The sequence below is a fragment of the Tubulanus polymorphus genome, chromosome 8 (assembly GCF_964204645.1).
Source record: "Tubulanus polymorphus chromosome 8, tnTubPoly1.2, whole genome shotgun sequence".
Lineage (NCBI taxonomy): Eukaryota > Metazoa > Nemertea > Palaeonemertea > Tubulaniformes > Tubulanidae > Tubulanus > Tubulanus polymorphus.
Window position 1 is genome coordinate 11,436,087 of NC_134032.1, and position 19,710 is coordinate 11,455,796.

The 19,710-nt window shown below is 37.6% G+C and overlaps 1 protein-coding gene across 3 annotated transcripts in view; it reads right to left on the reverse strand.

Moving 5' to 3' along the window:
- Positions 1 to 573: 573 nt before the first annotated feature.
- Positions 574 to 19,710, reverse strand: part of LOC141909516 (uncharacterized) — a 29,216-nt gene continuing 10,079 nt past the window's right edge. For 2 of the 3 annotated variants that reach the window (XM_074799947.1, XM_074799945.1), the window contains exons 4-5: positions 7,317 to 8,726; positions 574 to 2,676 (exon numbers count right to left, since the gene is read on the reverse strand). In XM_074799947.1, coding sequence (XP_074656048.1) covers positions 1,448 to 2,676; positions 7,317 to 8,726 — 2,639 coding nt within the window. In that variant the 3' untranslated portion in view covers positions 574 to 1,447. Of the gene's footprint in view, positions 2,677 to 7,316; positions 8,727 to 15,489; positions 18,961 to 19,710 lie in introns of those variants that run through there. The other variant, XM_074799948.1, reaches the window with a different exon arrangement.

Sequence of the window (19,710 nt, forward strand, 5' to 3'; positions counted from 1 at the left end):
CAAAGTTATTTTCATGTGCGGTTTTAAGTTCGATTTCTGAGTAAAACGTTGCTCGCACATCGGACATTTAAACGGTTTTTCGCCGGTGTGAATTCGCTCGTGTTGTTTACGTAATGCGGGAATATTAACTGTGAAACGTTGCTCACACGTCGGACATATAAACGTATTTTGCCAGTACTTCCAGGGCCAATGTTACCCCCTTTACATCCTATTGCTGTTTTCAATCGACCTTGAGCATCGACTTATCCAGCGGACAGACGACTCAGTTCAACAGATGGTAATAATTCAAACGGCGCGTCGTATCTGACACCTACAGAGTCATTAGAATCAATTTAAGCTACATCTTCACAATTCCGCCTCTGAATCCAGTGAGAATTGAATAATTGGTGAAAAAATTTAGGGAAATAGAGATTAGAAGAAGACAAACATCATCCTTATGAAAGACTGAAGGAACTAATTCATTCCTTAAGTTATGAATGATGGCGTTTCATGCGATTGAAATATTCCCAACGCTTCGAATGTTAAAATGGTTTTTCATTTTACATGAACTGTCAAAGACAAACACAGAGATAATTTTGGTTTTTCAATCTTATTTATTACATAAATCTTACATCTAATACTCGCTTATTTAACGTATTATCAAATTGCAGCTCCTGAACTCCATGAAACGACAGGCAATTATTGCACAGTGCGCACATCTTCACCAAAAAAAAGATTTTTAAATGTTTTGCAGCCTCTTATTTTGAATCCAATACTGAAATACTAAAAATAATTCTCAAACTTTGCGGAAAAAAACTGCGGTGTTTCAGATCTATAAATTACAGTGAACCCCAGATAAACCGTCATCCCATTTACCGCCACCCCCGCCTGCCGCCAGGTTTTCTTAATATGCATTTTTATACATATACAACATAATAAAACACCCCCGATATACCGCCATACTCTCTATACCGCTAAAATCATTCTGCACCGATGTGGGCGGTATATCGGGGGGGGGGGGGGCTGACTGTACTCTTAAACCCTGTATATAATACATTTTATCAACTTCATAAGTTAACCCAATTATCTTTTCAACCTATAAATAATTCAAGTCTGTTTAAACTTAAACCTAACCTCAACCTAACATTCTACAAAACAAACTGCACGTAACTCAAACTCCTTTTGACATTCAATCGAGTTTTCAAATATCTGATGCGTTCCGGTCGAGATCATGAATCCATTTGTTTCAAGCACTCATCGATTACAGTTTCATTACAGTCGGAAGAGTTTTTTGGTTTTTCACTGGTTTGTACCAACATGTTATAACCAAGCACGCGCCAAAAATTTAACTTTGATGATAACTAATGACGATGACATGATCGAATGTGTTTGGGTTGTTATGAATACGTTTCATGTGCTGTTAACCATTATATATCCGATTGAATTGATCGGACATTTAAACTGTCTTTCATTGGTGATGTACATATTTCATGTGCTTTTTACAGTTTGTTGCCTGCGAAAAATGTTTCTCGCATATCGGACATTTAAACGGTTTTTCGCCGGTGTGAATTCGCTCGTGTTGTTTCAAATAGGAACTAGTTTTCATTCGTTTATCGCAAAACTGACATTTAAATGGTCGTTCACCGGTATGAACACGTTTCATGTGAAGGTTACACTGTGATTGCACTGCGAAACATTTCTCACACGTCGGACATTTAAACGGTTTTTCGCCGGTGTGAATTCGCTCGTGCTGCTGCAAAGTAAAGAGAGTTTTCATTCGTTTATCGCAAAACTGACATTTAAACGGTCGTTCATCAGAATGAACCAGTTTCATGTGCCGTTTACACTCTGATTGCACTGCGAAACATTTCTCACACGTCGGGCATTTAAACGGTCGTTCATTGGTATGAACTAATTTCATGTGAAGGTTACAGTGTGATGCCTGCGAAAAATGTTTCTCGCATATTGAACATTTAAACGGTTTTTCGCCGGTGTGAATTCGCTCGTGTCGTTTCAAATCTAAACGAGTTTTCATTCGTTTATCGCAAAACTGACATTTAAATGGTCGTTCATCGGTATGAACCAATTTCATGTGAAGGTTACAGCTTGATGACTGCGAAAAATGTTTCTCGCATATTGAACATTTAAACGGTTTTTTGCCGGTGTGAATTCGCTCGTGTGTTTTACGTGATGTGGGAAAACGAAACCATTTATCGCAAAAATGGCATTTAAACGGTCGTTTAAACGGTCGTTTAACGGTATGAACCTGTTTCATGTGAATGTTACGGTTTGATGACTGCGAAAAATGTTTCTCGCATATTGAACATTTAAACGGTTTTTCGCCGGTGTGAATTCGCTCGTGTGTTTTACGTGATGCGGGAAAACGAAACCATTTATCGCAAAACTGACATTTGTACTTTTTACTATCGCCAGCCTTGAATTTCTCAGATGAAACATGGCTATTCAGGCAAACGTTATGAACAAGTTTCAAGTGCCAGTCACAGCTTGATTTTACTGTGAAACGTTTCTCGCACGTCGGACATTTAAACGGTTTTTGGCTGGTACTTCCAGGGTCAATGTTACCCCCTTTACATCCTGTTGCTATTTTCAATCGACCTTGAGCATCGACCGTTCCAGCGGGCAGACGACTCAGTTCAACAGACGGCAGTAATTCATTCGGTACGACGTATCCGACACCTACAAAGAGTCATTAGAATCAAATTTAAGCCTCATCTTCACAATTCCGCCTCTGAATCGATTGAGAATTGAATGTTAAAATGGTTTTTCATTTGCATGAACTGTCAAAGACAAACACAGAGATAATTTTGGTTTTCAATCTATTTCTTGTTTATTTATTATTTTATTTCTATTCTTATTTATTTGATAAATCTAACATCTCATACTGGCTTTTGTAACGTACTATCAATTAATCATCTCCATAGAAAAATGATTTAAAAAAAGTTTCCCAGCCACTTATTTTGAATCTAATACTAAAATACTAAAATTACTCTCAAACTTTGCGGATAGAAAACAGCTGTGTTTCAGATCTAAAAAATTACTCTTAAAAACTCAATCCTAACTTCAAAAAATTCTACAAAACAAACCTCACGTAACTAAAACACCTTCTGACATTCAATCGACTTTTCAAAAATCTGATGCGTTCCGGTCGAGATCATGAATCCATTTGAACTACAGTCAACCCCCGATATACCGACACCCCGCCTACCGCCAGGTTTTCCCAATGTTCATCTCTATACAAATTCATAGTAAAACACCCTTACCGCCGAAATCGTTCTGCACCGATTTGGGCGGTATGTCGGGGGTCGACTGTAGCTTCAAGCATTCTTCTGTTACAGTTTCCTTACAGTCGGAACTGTTTTGGTTTTTCACTGGTTTGTATCAGCACGCGTTTATCAGATCACATGCTGATTTTAGTAAATTAGATTTTTTTCAATGCTCAGTAAATTAGATTTTAGTAAATTTTAGTAAGTTTTTTTTTTCATACATGAAAAACTCTTGAGGCGAATTTTTAGTTGTAGTCGAACAGCGAGATCAAATTGAAATAAATTTTCAATGATTTCAAATTCAAAATCAAAATCAAGTGACAACTTTAAAACAATGGCCTTGAATCGAAGTTAGATCCTATAATAACCGACTTGTCGCGCATGCGCATTGACTGTCTGGACTTAAAGTGTAATCGTAATGTTTTCACACAGCGCTAGCGTTGCTAGCTTCCGGAACCACAGATTTTATAACTACATGACGTAGCCTTAGCCTAAGCTACCTTATAGAAATGAACCCTAAACCCTACCCTACCGCCAACCCTAAATCATGTTGATGATAATCCTTCTGATCATCATATCTAGTTTCATCGGTTGGAATATCTGCCATTTTGTGTACGACTCGGTTATAGGATCTAACATTTACCGTCTAATATTCATCCAATATTTTTCAAAAATTGAAACGGAATTTAACTAGAATGTCGCTGAAGACGACTGATGCCCCCACATCAGATGAAACGCCTGAGAGTAAAGTACACCTTGAGGATATCCGTATATTGAATTGTATATGAAGCCGCAAAATAGAGTAAAGTAACTCAATAGGAATAGGCGAATAGTGAACGAATAACTGATCAGCAAAAATAGAGTTAAGTAACTCAACAGGAATAGTTTGAATAAGGAAATACTCCCTGAGTTAATGTACAGAGCATTCGTTGTTTGACAATTCTGGAAATATGCAACCATTAAAATTATTGAAGGCATATCATATAGTCACTAACATTAATGCTTGCCTGTAAACTTGATCAGGACTTATATCAGTTACCCACTTCTTCGACCTGTGACATTGAACTTTGACCTACACTACTCAAATTGAATCAGTTAGGCCTACTTATAGTCACATGATTAATTCATTAATTATTTTACATAGTAATCGTAAACATTCAATGAATTAGAGCCCGGAAATGAAAATTCAACTAGGGGTCCAGGGACACCATGCCCATTTGGGAAGTGGTTCCAAATGCTCAACAATCTAACAATTTCAATATTCAACGCCCCCTGGTGACCATATACAGAATCCAATGCCCTTGAAACTCACCACAATCATAGAACATGTCAGCAGCTACGATTTTGTAATTGATTGTGATAACAAAATATGCCTCGTTACCACTTTAATATTGAAATACTAAGTTATTCTACTATTCAACGCCCCCTGGTGACCATATTCAAAACCCAATGACCTTGAAACTCACCACAATCATAGAGCATGAACTATAACTTTGTAATTGATCATGGTAGCAAAATATGCCTAGGTACCAATATAATAAGTGAATACTAAGTTATTCTACTATTCAACACCCCCTGGTGACCATATAGAAAAACTAATGGCCTTAAAACTTGCCATAATCATAGATGACGTCATGAGCTACAACTTTGCAATTGACTGTGGTTACAAAATATGCATTGATACGAATATAATATAGAAATACTAAGATATTGCATTATTCAACGCCCCCTGGTGGCCATATACAAAAACCAATGACCTTGAAACTCACCACAATCATAGAACACGTTATGAGCTACAACTTTCTAAATGATTGTGGTAACAAAATACGCTTAGGTATCAATATAATGTGGAAAAACTTTTTCCCACTTACGAATAAGTACTGCTGACACCAAGATGGCCGCCAATTGCGTCATAATTGGCTGATGAAAAATACCTGTCTCAGGTATAAAACATCCCTATCCAAAGAATACCCATCACAAATTGCAATGAGAAATGATAAACCAGTAAGAAGCTACAGGACTCAGAATTTGGGCCAAAATTTACATTTTTGGGGACTAAAAAAGGTCAAAGGACGGCCATCTTGAGTCCGATCGACCCAATTTTTGTTATGCTGATGGGCCCTGGGGGAATTCACATATATCCGAAAGATAAAGGTAATTGATCAAAGCTTCTTCAAAATTTCCCTCAAAAAGTTAAAAAATGTGTATCTAGGGGTCCAGGGACACCATGCCCACTTGGGAAGTGGTTTCAAATGCTCAAAAATCTAACAATTTCAACATTCAACGTCCCCTGGTGACCATTTACAAAAACCAATGACCTTGAAACTCGTCACAATCATAGAACATGTCAGCAGCTACGATTTTGTAATTGATTGTGATAACAAAATATGCCTCGTTACCAATTTGATATGGAAATACTAAGTCATTCTACTATTCAACGCCCCCTGGTGACCATATTCAAAACCCAATGACCTCAAAACTCACCACAATCATAGAACATGTCATGAACTACAACTTTGCAATTGATCATGGTAACAAAATATGCCTAGGTACCAATATAATAAGGAAATACTAAGTTATTCTACTATTCAACGCCCCCTGGTGACCATAAAGAAAAACTTATGTCCTTAAAACTCGAAACAATCATACATGATGCCATGAGCTACAACTTTCCAATTGATTGTGGTTACAAAATATGCATAGGTACGAATATAATAAAGAAATGCTGAGATATTGTATTATTCAACGCCCCCTGATGGCCATATACGAAATCCAATTACCTTGAAACTCACCACAATCATAGAACACGTTATGAGCTACAACTTTCTTATTAATTGTGGTAGCAAAATATGCTTAGGTATCAATATAATGTGGAAAAACTTTTTCCCACTTACGAATGAGTACTGGTGACACCAAGATGGCCGCCAATTGCGTCATAATTGGCTGATGAAAAATACCTGTCTCAGGTATAAAACATCCCTTTCCAAAGAGTACCCATCACAAATTGCAATGAGAAATGGTAAACCAGTAGGAAGCTACAGGACTCGTAATTCGGGCCAAAATTAACATTTTTGGGCACTAAAAAGGTCATAGGACGGCCATCTTAAGTCCGATCGACCCAATTTTTGTTATGCTGATGGGCCCTGGGGGGATTCATATATATCCGAAAGATCAAGGTAATTGATCAAAGCGTCAAATTTCCCTCAATAAGTTCAAAAATGTGTAAAAAGTGCTGATTTTGGCGAACAACAATGGCTGCCAGTCGGCCATCTTGATTCTGATAGGGCCAGTTTTTGGGCTGAAGATATGTCTAGGGTAGATACATGTGTAACCCAAATATCAAGACATTACCTTGAAGCGTCTTCAAAACTTCCCAAAATAACTGGATTCCGTCTACGGACGGACGAACGACGGACGAAAAGTGAACGCAATAGCCCGCTGGGACTAAGGTCCCAAGTGGGCTAAAAACAACTTCTGTTGACCTTGACCTTTGACCTACAGGACCCAACATCTAATCAGTTATCTATTTGCTCTAGGACAATCCATCAATTTAATTTCACCAAGTTATCTTAAACCATTTATGAGTTATAGCCCGAAAATGAAAATAGCAAAATAACTTCTGGTGACCTTGACCTTAGACCTACAGGACCCGATATGTAAGCAGTCACTGAAGGTCTCTAGGGTAACCCATCCATAAAATTTCAGCAAGTTATCTTAAATCGTTCATGAGTTAGAGCCCTGAAATTAGACGGACTGATGACGAAATGAATATAGTATGCCCCTCTCCCACAACGTGTTGTGGGGGCAAATTTATTTTTCAGCTTTCAAAAACCCCAGAAATTCTTTATTCAATTAACAAGGGAAAACTGAACGGATGGCAATAAATGCGAGACTTAGTTTTACGAATGCGCAAAATGAGGTTTTTAAAACTGGAGCCTAAATAAATCGATAATTGAATAAACAAAATGGCTGTTCAAACCAGCATTTTGAATGCGCAAAATGTAGTTTTTAAGACTCGTCAAATGAACAGATGAAATCAGTGTTAACGCCTACCTGACTGATCAAAATCTCCACTTGTTCCCGGTTGTCGATCATGTTGTTGTTGTTGTTGTACAATTGGTTGAGTTGAATAATCTTCATCATCGTCGCTTCCTGACGATATTTCAACCGGTTCTATTTTCGTAAGTTTATTTTTAACACCTTCTCCATAACCTTGGTGATGATGCGATTGTTGGAACGGAAGCGTATTGATATCAGCAGTATTCGTATCAGTTAATTGTTCACTGTATTTTAGTTCCACTTTTTCGGGATTGACGACGCCACTTAAAAGTTCAAATTGTTCAAACGACGGAGCTGAATTTACGATCGATTCTAATTGTTCTAACCCGTTATTGCAGCTGGAGACCGCCGGGGGCGGGGGTGTGGATAATCCACTTTCACTCGGCTGTTCCACGTAAGTTTCATTTGTCGATGTCGCATCAACGTTTAATTGTTCATTGTATTTTAGTTCGATGTTTTCGCCAACAGTGGCGCTGCTAGATATTTCTAATTGTTCGGACGTCGGAGCGGAATTTACGATCGATTCTAATCGTTCTAAGGTGTTATCGCAGCTGGAGACTGCCAGGGGCAGGGGTGTCCGTAATCCACTTTCACTCGGCAGTTCCACGTAAATTTCATTTTCATTTGCTGACGACACGTTGTCCTTTGAATTGTCAGGAATCGTAGAATCATCCGATTCCTCAGCAGCATTTTTAATACTTTCTAAAGTTGATTCGATTTCAGCGCTCGATAAAATTTCACAACCATTTGAATCTAGAACTGTGAAATTGACGGTTTCCACCGATGCTGAGCTGACCGGAGCTGTTGCTATGGACGACACAACATTCTCAGATTCATTCAATTGTTGCTGCGATGCAACATTAGTTACCAATGGTTTCAAGCCGATTCCTGATTGTAACGATATTATCGTTGACTCACCACCAGGTGGAGCTGGTTTAACAGGTGTTATTTGTTTAATAGGCTGGGTTGGCGTTTTCTGTTGTTGAAACTGATTAAGATTACGATCACTACCAGCCGGTGATATATGACGGACTCCAGATTGGTTTCCCATATTCATAGGAGGAATGTCGATAGCCATTAAAACATGACGAGGAGGTAAACCTCGTCCTCTTCCTCTTCCGCGACCTCCTCGATTGAGCGTCATTCTCTGTTGAGTTGGTAACAGACCGATTGGTTGCTGCCCGACAGCCGTCATTGTTTGTGATTGAACTCGTTGCTGCGGTAACGTCCCCTGTACAGCTGCACCTGTTCTGCTACTTTGCACAGCTTTTAAAACATTCTGAGGGACGGTTCTAGTTCTTTGAACTTCAAATCGTCTTTTTTGTCCGGTTTTTGATTGATTCGTGCCGATGTACATAACATCTCCATCTCCGGACATTTGATTCATTTGTCCTCCCGTCTGACCTGAATACAAAAAGTATATATTTACAGAGAATAAACCAATATTTAGAAAATTTTAACCCTTTACTATTCCGAAACCGGCTTAGTGAGTTTGATTAGTTAATATAAGATTTAATCAATTCAATCGCTGAATTTGAGGGTTGAGATTTTAAAAAGAAACCTTTAGTTTGGCGTCGAGACATCCATCTAAACCAGGTATTATCATCAGCATCAATAACTAATTCATCTAAGCAATCCATGTGTCGACGCAGACAACTTTTAAATGCATCCTCGCGTACGTGCACCTCGACACCTTCCAACAGCAACATTTTAACGTCAGTTCTTATACTAAACTTCAACGGAAAATAGAAAACATTTTTGAGTTCGGTGGTCTTACTGCAGTTAAGGTCACCTTTCTACAGTGTGGTGCTAGTATCTGGATCAGCACCCGCCCCGAGTTTAACGGGCGCCTGGTGTTTTTTAAATATTTTATATATAAAATATAAACGTATCTAAATCAAAGGTCGAGAAATCACAAGGTGCCCATGGGCACTGTTAGATTCAGCGCAGAAGTTGGTGAATTGAAGGAGTTAATCATATCCCTCATAATAGACCATACATTGGTTTTAGTAAGGCGTTCTATCAGCTTTTACTTGACGAGAAGGAAATGCATGTTATAAAAGTAAAAGGTAATTAGTTTTTAAGTGACAAACAGTTGTTTATACAAGGAAGAGGAGGTAAATACGTAACACATTTTAAGTAGGCCTAATAGATTTTGAAATGAAATACATATAATCAAAATAAATTATAAGCCTCCTAATAAATCATAAGGTTTTGTTAAATCAAAAGCATCTCGGATGTTATATTTATATTTTTGTTGCTGAAGCTGAAATCAAATCTAGCTGTATCGGGAGATGAGAAAGTATTCTAAGTTCCATACAGGATTTTCAAGATTCAAAGCCATGACCTAAGGCAAAAAATTGATACCTTGACCCTCCATTCTTTGCCGATCTTAATAGTTGACTCAGTCGTCCACCTATCTATCCCTGTACATTACTTATTTAAACCATGATCAATGATGTATCAAAAACGTTTTATTTGACGCATAATCTATGATACGGTAATAATTTCAAGTACTAATAAATATAAAGATATATTCTTTATTTTACTAGAAGTACTAAAGACATAAAGACACAGGAGGGTATTATTTGAAATATCTTTTATTGATATTGTTTCATAAATTCATATTCATATGGAAATTGAAGTCTCAGAAATAATTTGGAACCTTTATTATCTTTTAATTTATTCATATATTCATCATGAATTCAGTAGGTATAGTTTGATTTTCTTCCAGAGATTTTTGCATAGATTTTTTATCTTCGTTATAAAATAACACTAAAAACCCATATTGTTATTCCAAAATGTCTACCCGACAACATAGCTAGATAACATAATTCTGATTCTCTAATTTTCGAATCATGTAAATTTGCACAATCATCTATAATACAGTGTTTTCAATAAGAGCCAGGTCCCAGGTCCCAGACCTGTCTGTCATTTGTAAAGGACCCGCCTGTTTTTTCAAACCAGCTTTCGTTTCAGGGACAGTGACATATTATGGGACCCTCCTGTTTTTCAAAGGGACCTGGCTTGTTAATTTCTTATTGAAAACACTGTAATATATAATGTATCAGATCCTTTATAAATATCTAGTGCAATATACAATATACAATATACATATACATATATATGCACACACATACATATGCTGTTGAAGCCTCAGTATAATAGCTACCAAATTTCAGGACGCCTTGTATGAAATCGCTACAAAGATGTTTCTAACATAAATTTACCTCTCAAACTGAAAAAGCTGAATTATATCACGAAATGCGAGTGTTGACTAAATCCTGTGCATGCACGCGTGTATATGAAACTTCCAGTTATTCACTCAACACCATCGTCCATTGTCATGATGGTAACATATGGTTCGATCCTTAATCATTCTAACAATAACTCGATAATTACGTGTAAGCGTGAGTCAGATGTTTTCATGTACAGGCAATATCACAGAGAAATTATCAGGCTGCTGTTGCTGTTATTCTATTCGATAACTTTGTGAATTTTTCAGCTTTTGCTAACTGTTTATCATACAATTTCATATCTAGTTTATTTCCTTTATGTCTATTTTGTAATTCTGATAATGTTTGAATATTTTTCTAATTACATATTGTTTTTATTTCAGTTTCTTCTTTTATTGATGATAACGGAATAACTTGATCCAACTCCCAATATTCTCCACGATTCTCAAATTTCAAGTTATCATCGAACTGATATTCATGCTTTAAAAAATTCTATTGCGCATCCTAAATATTTCGAAAATAGAGAATGTTTTGTGCGTTTGAAACCCTCGATCATCAAAATCGGTGAAGGATTTCGTGTCGAACTCGAAAACGTTTTAAATTTCGAAATCGGCAAAAACTGGCGTTATAGCATTTTCGACCCAGGCGATTTTGGGCCCTAATTTCACATTCACGAACTATTCATTGGAAGTTAACGGGATTAGTTTGGTTAGAAGCAGGAAGCTATAAGAAGCTTTCATAATCTATCATGCCTGGATGGATTATCGAAATTGAATGAGAAATAACGAGGTAGTAAGCGACTGAAGTTGAGTAGTGTGTGAACGTCGTAAGCCCTCTTGTTATTTTATAGGCATTGGATTAACAGATTATCGTTTTTACGATTACCTACAACTCTGATACGAACCCCTGTGTTTTATATGGCCTTACCAGTCCATGAACACTTCAACTGCAGTCGCTCGGACTAGGCCTAAATAAGATTAATTGTCAATTGAATTGAATTAATGCCGAAATGAAATTGGCAAAATATCGTATCGTTAATTCTCCTTAAAGGAGAATATCAGGGAAATCTCACTCTGCATCGTCAATAATACCGACTTACCGGTTACGAGTTATAGTCATCAACTCACAAGCTTAATTAAGCGTGAAAACGGCGTTGAACCGAGACAGTCCAATTCGTTTTTCCACCCTTTCTCAGTTCTGTACGGCACCAGTCTGCAGATGGCGCCAACGTACGGTAGAGCATAGTCAATTCAACTCAAATGCCCTTTATTTCAATTTCAATTTCGATATTTATGGTACGATAACCACACTCAAACGTGGTGAACAGATCAATAAGATGAAAACCCACTATGTACAAATTAAAGCAATTTTAAAATCGAGAATTTATTTATTCAAATAATCTAATATATTAATTACACGACGTTTTGATCTCACCCTAGAGATCACCGACGAACTAAACACAGGGGTGTAGCCCTGTTTTTCTCGGCGTTTTTCTGTATATATATACAGATGAGAACCTGTATATCCTCTGTATATATACAGAGGAGAACAGGTTAATTGAGTAGATTAGTGAGTAAGTAATAAGTGTTTGGCAAGGCATGAAGTAATATACTTAGAAAGCGCTTGGACTGGACTGCTAGACTGCAAGAGGTACATCAAATTTAGAAATCAAACGTGTTTGGCTGAAAATCATGAATGTTTCATGTTTTTTTTGCAATTTCCTTTCTGAGTGAAGTGTTTCTCGCATATCGCACATTTAAACAGTTTTGCTTCAAATGGTCGTGAGTTTTCATCCGTTTTTCACAAAACTGACATTTAAACGGTCGTTCTTCGGCATGAAAACGTTTCTCATGCAATGAATCTGATATCCGATTAAAACATTTCTCGCACGTCGGACATTTACATGATGCATGAATAGATATGAACGCACGTATCAAACAGGTTATAATTAGCGAGACTCAAAACTGTCAACATATGTAATTAAAATCTGTACTGTCTTTCAATCAGTTGAAGCCGTTCAGTTTTTGTGATTTGATTGATGTTTTTGCATTTTTTGTCTTTGTTTACGTGAACTGGGGAAGCGAAACTTCCAATTTTTTTGTACTTCGATTTCAACGAAATCATTCTGTAATTCCGACCGCCGATGATCACACAACTATATCTCTACTTCGACCATTTCCGATTTCAAAACATTACACTCCTTGCTTTCCTCCCGGCAGGTTCAGTGCGCTTGTACGGGAAACCAAATCTAAACGATTCAAACCCATTCTACCAATAAAGAAAAAGAAACAGGGACGGTACCTGTTTTAAGACCAATAAAACCCGAATTTGATAATGATTCTGTTCTATATGAATGACCCTACACTACTGGGCTCCGCTCAATTCGGATCAAATTAACTCGGATCAGTTCAGTTCGTTGAAATATTTTTGCCAAATTGGTGACACTTTATATGAGATACAGTGTTAATAACATTCAACTCAGATATCATTGAGGTCGGAACAAATTTTTACGTCCATCATGCTCTAATCATCTTAGTGGAGGCTTGCTGAAAAAGCGCATCTATATTAGATACCAATTTTGTTGATAAGTATACAAGTATTACTGCGATAAAGGCATTTTACTCGAGTGCCCGTCCTCCACCCCTAGCCTTAGAAAATTCTTCATGAAGATAAAAGGCTAACGCGGCTTCATACCGGTTATTACAGAATCTACAACAGAATTGAAACATCAAGAATCACCTAAATTTGGTATAAACCTATACAGTCGTACAAAATTCCCAACTCCACATTACTGAAAGAACTGAACTAAAATTCATAATCGTTTTTTTAATTCAAATTAATGCTGGAATATCTGTTCTGGTCGGAATTATGAAAACTTTTCACGCACAGATGGCACCACTAGTGCTACCCTGTTGCACGTTAACTCTTTCATATCGGGTTGCTACATTAAATCGACCTTGAGCAGTAATCGTCCCGTTGGACAGCTGACTAATGGCAACTTGAATAGAGAACCTGCAACATGGATAGCGATATTCTGAGGATTCAGATTTTATCACTTTTCATGAATCATTTTCAATGAAATTCTTTCATTTTCAAAGACGATGTTTGTCCAAACTGATTCCAAAAGAAGCTGAACACAAGCCTAAATGCGCAGCTAATGACATCACCTACGATATAATGTCATTATTAGCCAATCAGAAATCCCGTTTTATATTCGCCAGGCTTTCTCCGTTATCCGTGAAATTTTGCAATCATAATAATAATCAGCGCGACTATACAACAGGCAATCTGGATTAGTGCCGCATGTACTTGCGCACCCGGTCTAGCTAGTGTCTAGTCTGGCAGGGCTTCGCGCCGTGGCTGAGTTCAGCGATGCCATCAGGTTCGAATCCCTACTGAGGGACGATGGTGTTGAGTATGATATGCAGGGTAAAAAAAAACCTTTACTGAAAAATCAAATCTGATGATAACAATGATGATCCGTTTTAACTAACATCAAATTTAGAAATCAAACGTGTTTGGGTCGACGTTATGAATGCGTTTCATGTGCTGTTTACGGTTATATTTCACATTAAAACATCTCGCACATCGGACATTTAAACTGTCGTTCATCGGTATGAACAAGTCAGGGCCGGCGGAAGGTATAAACTATTGGTACGGCCACCCCAAACCGTACCTAATAGGCAGAAGCGAGTAGCGCACTCTGGTTCGTCGCAATTAATAACTGCGCGGAAAATTTTGAAAAATTTACTTATGATACACATCATGGAGCATTTCAGAATGCATTTTAATAGTCAATTTTGCCGGTTCGTTTCCACCAAGCTCCAATAGCGGTGTCCCGTGCACCGAAAATATTCGAGGTCAAAATTTGCTGGTTCTTTAGCCACACATCAAAGAATTGTCATGGCCGCCATCGACATTGTGGCGATTTGTTGGGGAGATACTTGAAGGTAGTTAAAATTGGAAGGTTGCTAAACTGGATTTAGAAATCTATAGACACAAAACCGGTTTTTTAATATCGCGATGAATCAATGTACAAGACTGGGATATGCAAACTTGAAAATATCGTAAACAGGATTATCTTGAGCTGCTATATTATGGAATTACTACATGTTTATAATATCAGAAATACACCAATTAAAACTTGTGAAACTATGAAACACACATTTACTATCAGTCGACGAGAGATAACTGTAAATTACTCAGACTACTGAATGATACCACCAATGACCTAAGTTATTTTCATGTGCGGTTTTAAGTTCGATTTCTGAGTAAAACGTTGCTCGCACATCGGACATTTAAACGGTTTTTCGCCGGTGTGAATTCGCTCGTGTTGTTTACGTAATGCGGGAATATTAAACCATTTATCGCAAAACTGACATTTGTAATTTTTACTATGGCCAGCATTGACCTTCTCAGATGAAACATGGCTATTCGGGCAAACTTTATGAACCTGTTTCATGTGCCAGTCACAGCTTGATTTTACTGTATAACGTTGCTCACACGTCGGACATATAAACGTATTTTGCCAGTACTTCCAGGGCCAATGTTACCCCCTTTACATCCTATTGCTGTTTTCAATCGACCTTGAGCATCGACTTATCCAGCGGACAGACGACTCAGTTCAACAGATGGTAATAATTCAAACGGCGCGTCGTATCTGACACCTACAGAGTCATTAGAATCAAATTTAAGCTACATCTTCACAATTCCGCCTCTGAATCCAGTGAGAATTGAACAATTGGTGAAAAAATTTAGGGAAATAGAGATTAGAAGAAGACAAACATCATCCTTATGAAAGACTGAAGGAACTAATTCATTCCTTAAGTTATGAATGATGGCGTTTCATGCGATTGAAATATTCCCAACGCTTCGAATGTTAAAATGGTTTTTCATTTTACATGAACTGTCAAAGACAAACACAGAGATAATTTTGGTTTTTCAATCTTATTTATTACATAAATCTTACATCTAATACTCGCTTATTTAACGTATTATCAAATTGCAGCTCCTGAACTCCATGAAACGACAGGCAATTATTGCACAGTGCGCACATCTTCACAGAAAAAAAGATTTTTAAATGTTTTGCAGCCTCTTATTTTGAATCCAATACTGAAATACTTAAAATAATTCTCAAACTTTGCGGAAAAAAACTGCAGTGTTTCAGATCTATAAATTACAGAGAACCCCAGATAAACCGTCATCCCATTTACCGCCACCCCCGCCTGCCACCAGGTTTTCTTAGTATGCATTTTTATACATATACAACATAATAAAACACCCCCGATATACCGCCATACTCTCTATACCGCTAAAATCATTCTGCACCGATGTGGGCGGTATATCGGGGGGGGGGGGGGCTGACTGTACTCTTAAACCCTGTATATAATACATTGTATCAACTTCATAAGTTAACCCAATTATCTTTTCAACCTATAAATAATTCAAGTCTGTTTAAACTTAAACCTAACCTCAACCTAACATTCTACAAAACAAACTGCACGTAACTCAAACTCCTTTAGACATTCAATCGAGTTTTCAAATATCTGATGCGTTCCGGTCGAGATCATGAATCCATTTGTTTCAAGCACTCATCGATTACAGTTTCATTACAGTCGGAAGAGTTTTTTGGTTTTTCACTGGTTTGTATCAACATGTTATAACCAAGCACGCGCCAAAAATTTAACTTAGATGATAACTAATGACGATGACATGATCGAATGTGTTTGGGTTGTTATGAATACGTTTCATGTGCTGTTAACCATTATATATCCGATTGAATCTATTGGACATTTAAACGTTAAACTGTCTTTCATTGGTGATGTACATATTTCATGTGCTTTTTACAGCCTGATGTCTGCGTAAAATGTTTCTCGCATATCGGACATTTAAACGGTTTTCGCCGGTGTGAATTCGCTCATGTTGTTTCAAAAGGTAATTAGTTTTCATTCGTTTATCGCAAAACTGACATTTAAACGGTCGTTCACCGGTATGAACACGTTTCATGTGAAGGTTACACTGTGATTGCACTGCGAAACATTTCTCACACGTCGGACATTTAAACGGTTTTTCGCCAGTGTGAATTCGCTCGTGTTGTTTTAAATAGGAACTAGTTTTCATTCGTTTATCGCAAAACCGACATTTAAACGGTCGTTCATCGGAATGAACCAGTTTCATGTGCGCTTGACAACGTGATTTCAGCACGAAACATTTCTCACAAGTCGGGCATTTAAACGGTCGTTCATCGGTATGAACCCGTTTCATGTGCTGTTTACAGCTTGTTTTCCACGAAAAACATTTCTCGCACATCGGACATTTAAACAGTTTTTCACCGGTGTGAATTCGCTCGTGTTGTTTCAAATAGGAACTAGTTTTCATTCGTTTATCGCAAAACCGACATTTAAACGGTCGTTCATCGGTATGAACCCGTTTCATGTGCTTTTTACAGCTTGTTTTCCACGTAAAACATTTCTCGCACATCGGACATTTAAACGGTTTTTCACCGGTGTGCATGTGCTCGTGTAGTTTCAAATAGAAACTAGTTTTCATTCCTTTATCGCAGAACTGACATTTAAACGGTCGTTCATCGGAATGAACCTGTTTCATGTGAACGTCACGGTGTGACGTCTGCTTAAAATGTTTCTCGCAAATCGAACATTTAAATCGTTTTTCGCCGGTGTGAATTCGCTCGTGTTGTTTCAATTGGGAACTAGTTTTCATTCCATTATCGCAAAACTGACATTTAAACGGTCGTTCATCGGTATGAACCCGTTTCATGTGCGCTTGACAATGTGATTTCAGCGCAAAACATTTCTCACACGTCGGGCATTTAAATGGTCGTTCATTGGTATGAACCAATTTCATGTGATTTTTACAGGTTGATGACTGCGAAAAATGTTTCTCGCATATTGAACATTTAAACGGTTTTTCGCCGGTGTGAATTCGCTCGTGTAGTTTCAAATGGGACCTAGTTATCATTCGTTTATCGCAAAACTGGCATTTAAACGGTCGTTCATCGGAATGAACCAGTTTCACGTGCTGTTTACAATGTGCTTTCAGCACGAAACATTTCTCACACGTCGGGCATTTAAATGGTCGTTCCTCTGTATGAACCAGTTTCATGTGAAGGTTACAGCTTGCTGACCTCGAAAAATGTTTCTCGCATATTGAACATTTAAACGGTTTTTCGCCTGTGTGAATTCGCTCGTGTAGTTTCAAATGGGACCTAGTTATCATTCGTTTATCGCAAAACTGGCATTTAAACGGTCGTTCGTCGGAATGAACCAGTTTCACGTGCTGTTTACATTGTGCTTTCAGCACGAAACATTTCTCACACGTCGGGCATTTAAATGGTCGTTCCTCTGTATGAACCAGTTTCATGTGAAGGTTACAGCTTGCTGACCTCGAAAAATGTTTCTCGCATATTGAACATTTAAACGGTTTTTCGCCGGTGTGAATTCGCTCGTGTCGGGTCATATCATTGTGATATTTCATTCGTTTATCGCAAAACTGGCATTTAAACGGTCGTTCATCGGAATGAACCAGTTTCACGTGCTGTTTACAATGTGCTTTCAGCACGAAACATTTCTCACACGTCGGGCATTTAAATGGTCGTTCCTCTGTATGAACCAGTTTGATGTGAAGGTTACAGCTTGCTGACCTCGAAAAATGTTTCTCGCATATTGAACATTTAAACGGTTTTTCGCCGGTGTGAATTCGCTCGTGTCGTTTAATGTCTGAGAGAAAATTAAACCCTTGATCGCAAAACTGGCATTTAAACGGTCGTTCATCGGTATGAACCTGTTTCATGTGAATGTTACGGTTTGATGACCTCGAAAAATGTTTCTCGCATATTGAACATTTAAACGGTTTTTCGCCGGTGTGAATTCGCTCGTGTAGTTTCAAATGGGACCTAGTTATCATTCGTTTATCGCAAAACTGGCATTTAAACGGTCGTTCATCGGTATGAACCTGTTTCATGTGAATGTTACGGTTTGATGACCTCGAAAAATGTTTCTCGCATATTGAACATTTAAACGGTTTTTCGCTGGTGTGAATTCGCTCGTGTGTTTTACGTAATGTGGGAAAACGAAACCATTTATCGCAAAACTGACATTTGTACTTTTTACTATTGCCAGCCTTGAATTTCTCAGATGAAACATGGCTATTCAGGCAAACATTATGAACAAGTTTCATGTGCCAGTCACAGCTTGATTTTACTGTGAAACGTTTCTCGCACGTCGGACATTTAAACGGTTTTTGGCCGGTACTTCCAGGGTCAATATTACCCCCTTTACATCCTGTTGCTATTTTCAATCGACCTTGAGCATCGACCGTTCCAGCGGGCAGACGACTCAGTTCAACAGACAGCAGTAATTCATTCGGTACGACGTATCCGACACCTACAAAGAGTCATTAGAATCAAATTTAAGCCTCATCTTCACAATTCCGCCTCTGAATCGATTGAGAATTGAATGTTAAAATGGTTTTTCATTTGCATGAACTGTCAAATACAAACACAGAGATAATTTTGGTTTTCAATCTATTTCTTGTTTATTTATTATTTTATTTCTATTCTTATTTATTTGATAAATCTAACATCTCATACTGGCTTTTGTAACGTACTATCAATTAATCATCTCCATAGAAAAATTATTTTAAAAAAAGTTTCCCAGCCACTTATTTTGAATCTAATACTAAAAAACTAAAATTACTCTCAAACTCTGCGGATAGAAAACAGCTGTGTTTCAGATCTAAAAAATTACTCTTAAAAACTCAAACCTAACTTCAAACTAGAAAGAAACTTTAAAAGAGGACGTTCATTTGTGAAACGCATGTAGACCCAGACATCTCCCACATTGATAGGAAAATTTGAATACCAGCTATTCAAGTGTCATCCTACTGTGTAATTCAAAAATTATTCTTTGGGATTCAAAAATCGAGGAATCAACCATAAATTCTGCCATAAGTTTTACATTTATTCAAAAAATTGAGTAGGAGGCCGGTGAAGGTTTTAACGTTGAGACTGAATGCAAGTGGATTTAGGGGTTGGACTAGTCCTAGCCTTCAGAATTTGAATGTGCCCGCCAAAAAGTATTAGAATAGATTTTCTAAGCAAAAATAAATCCAAATGGCATAAAATACCCCTTTTG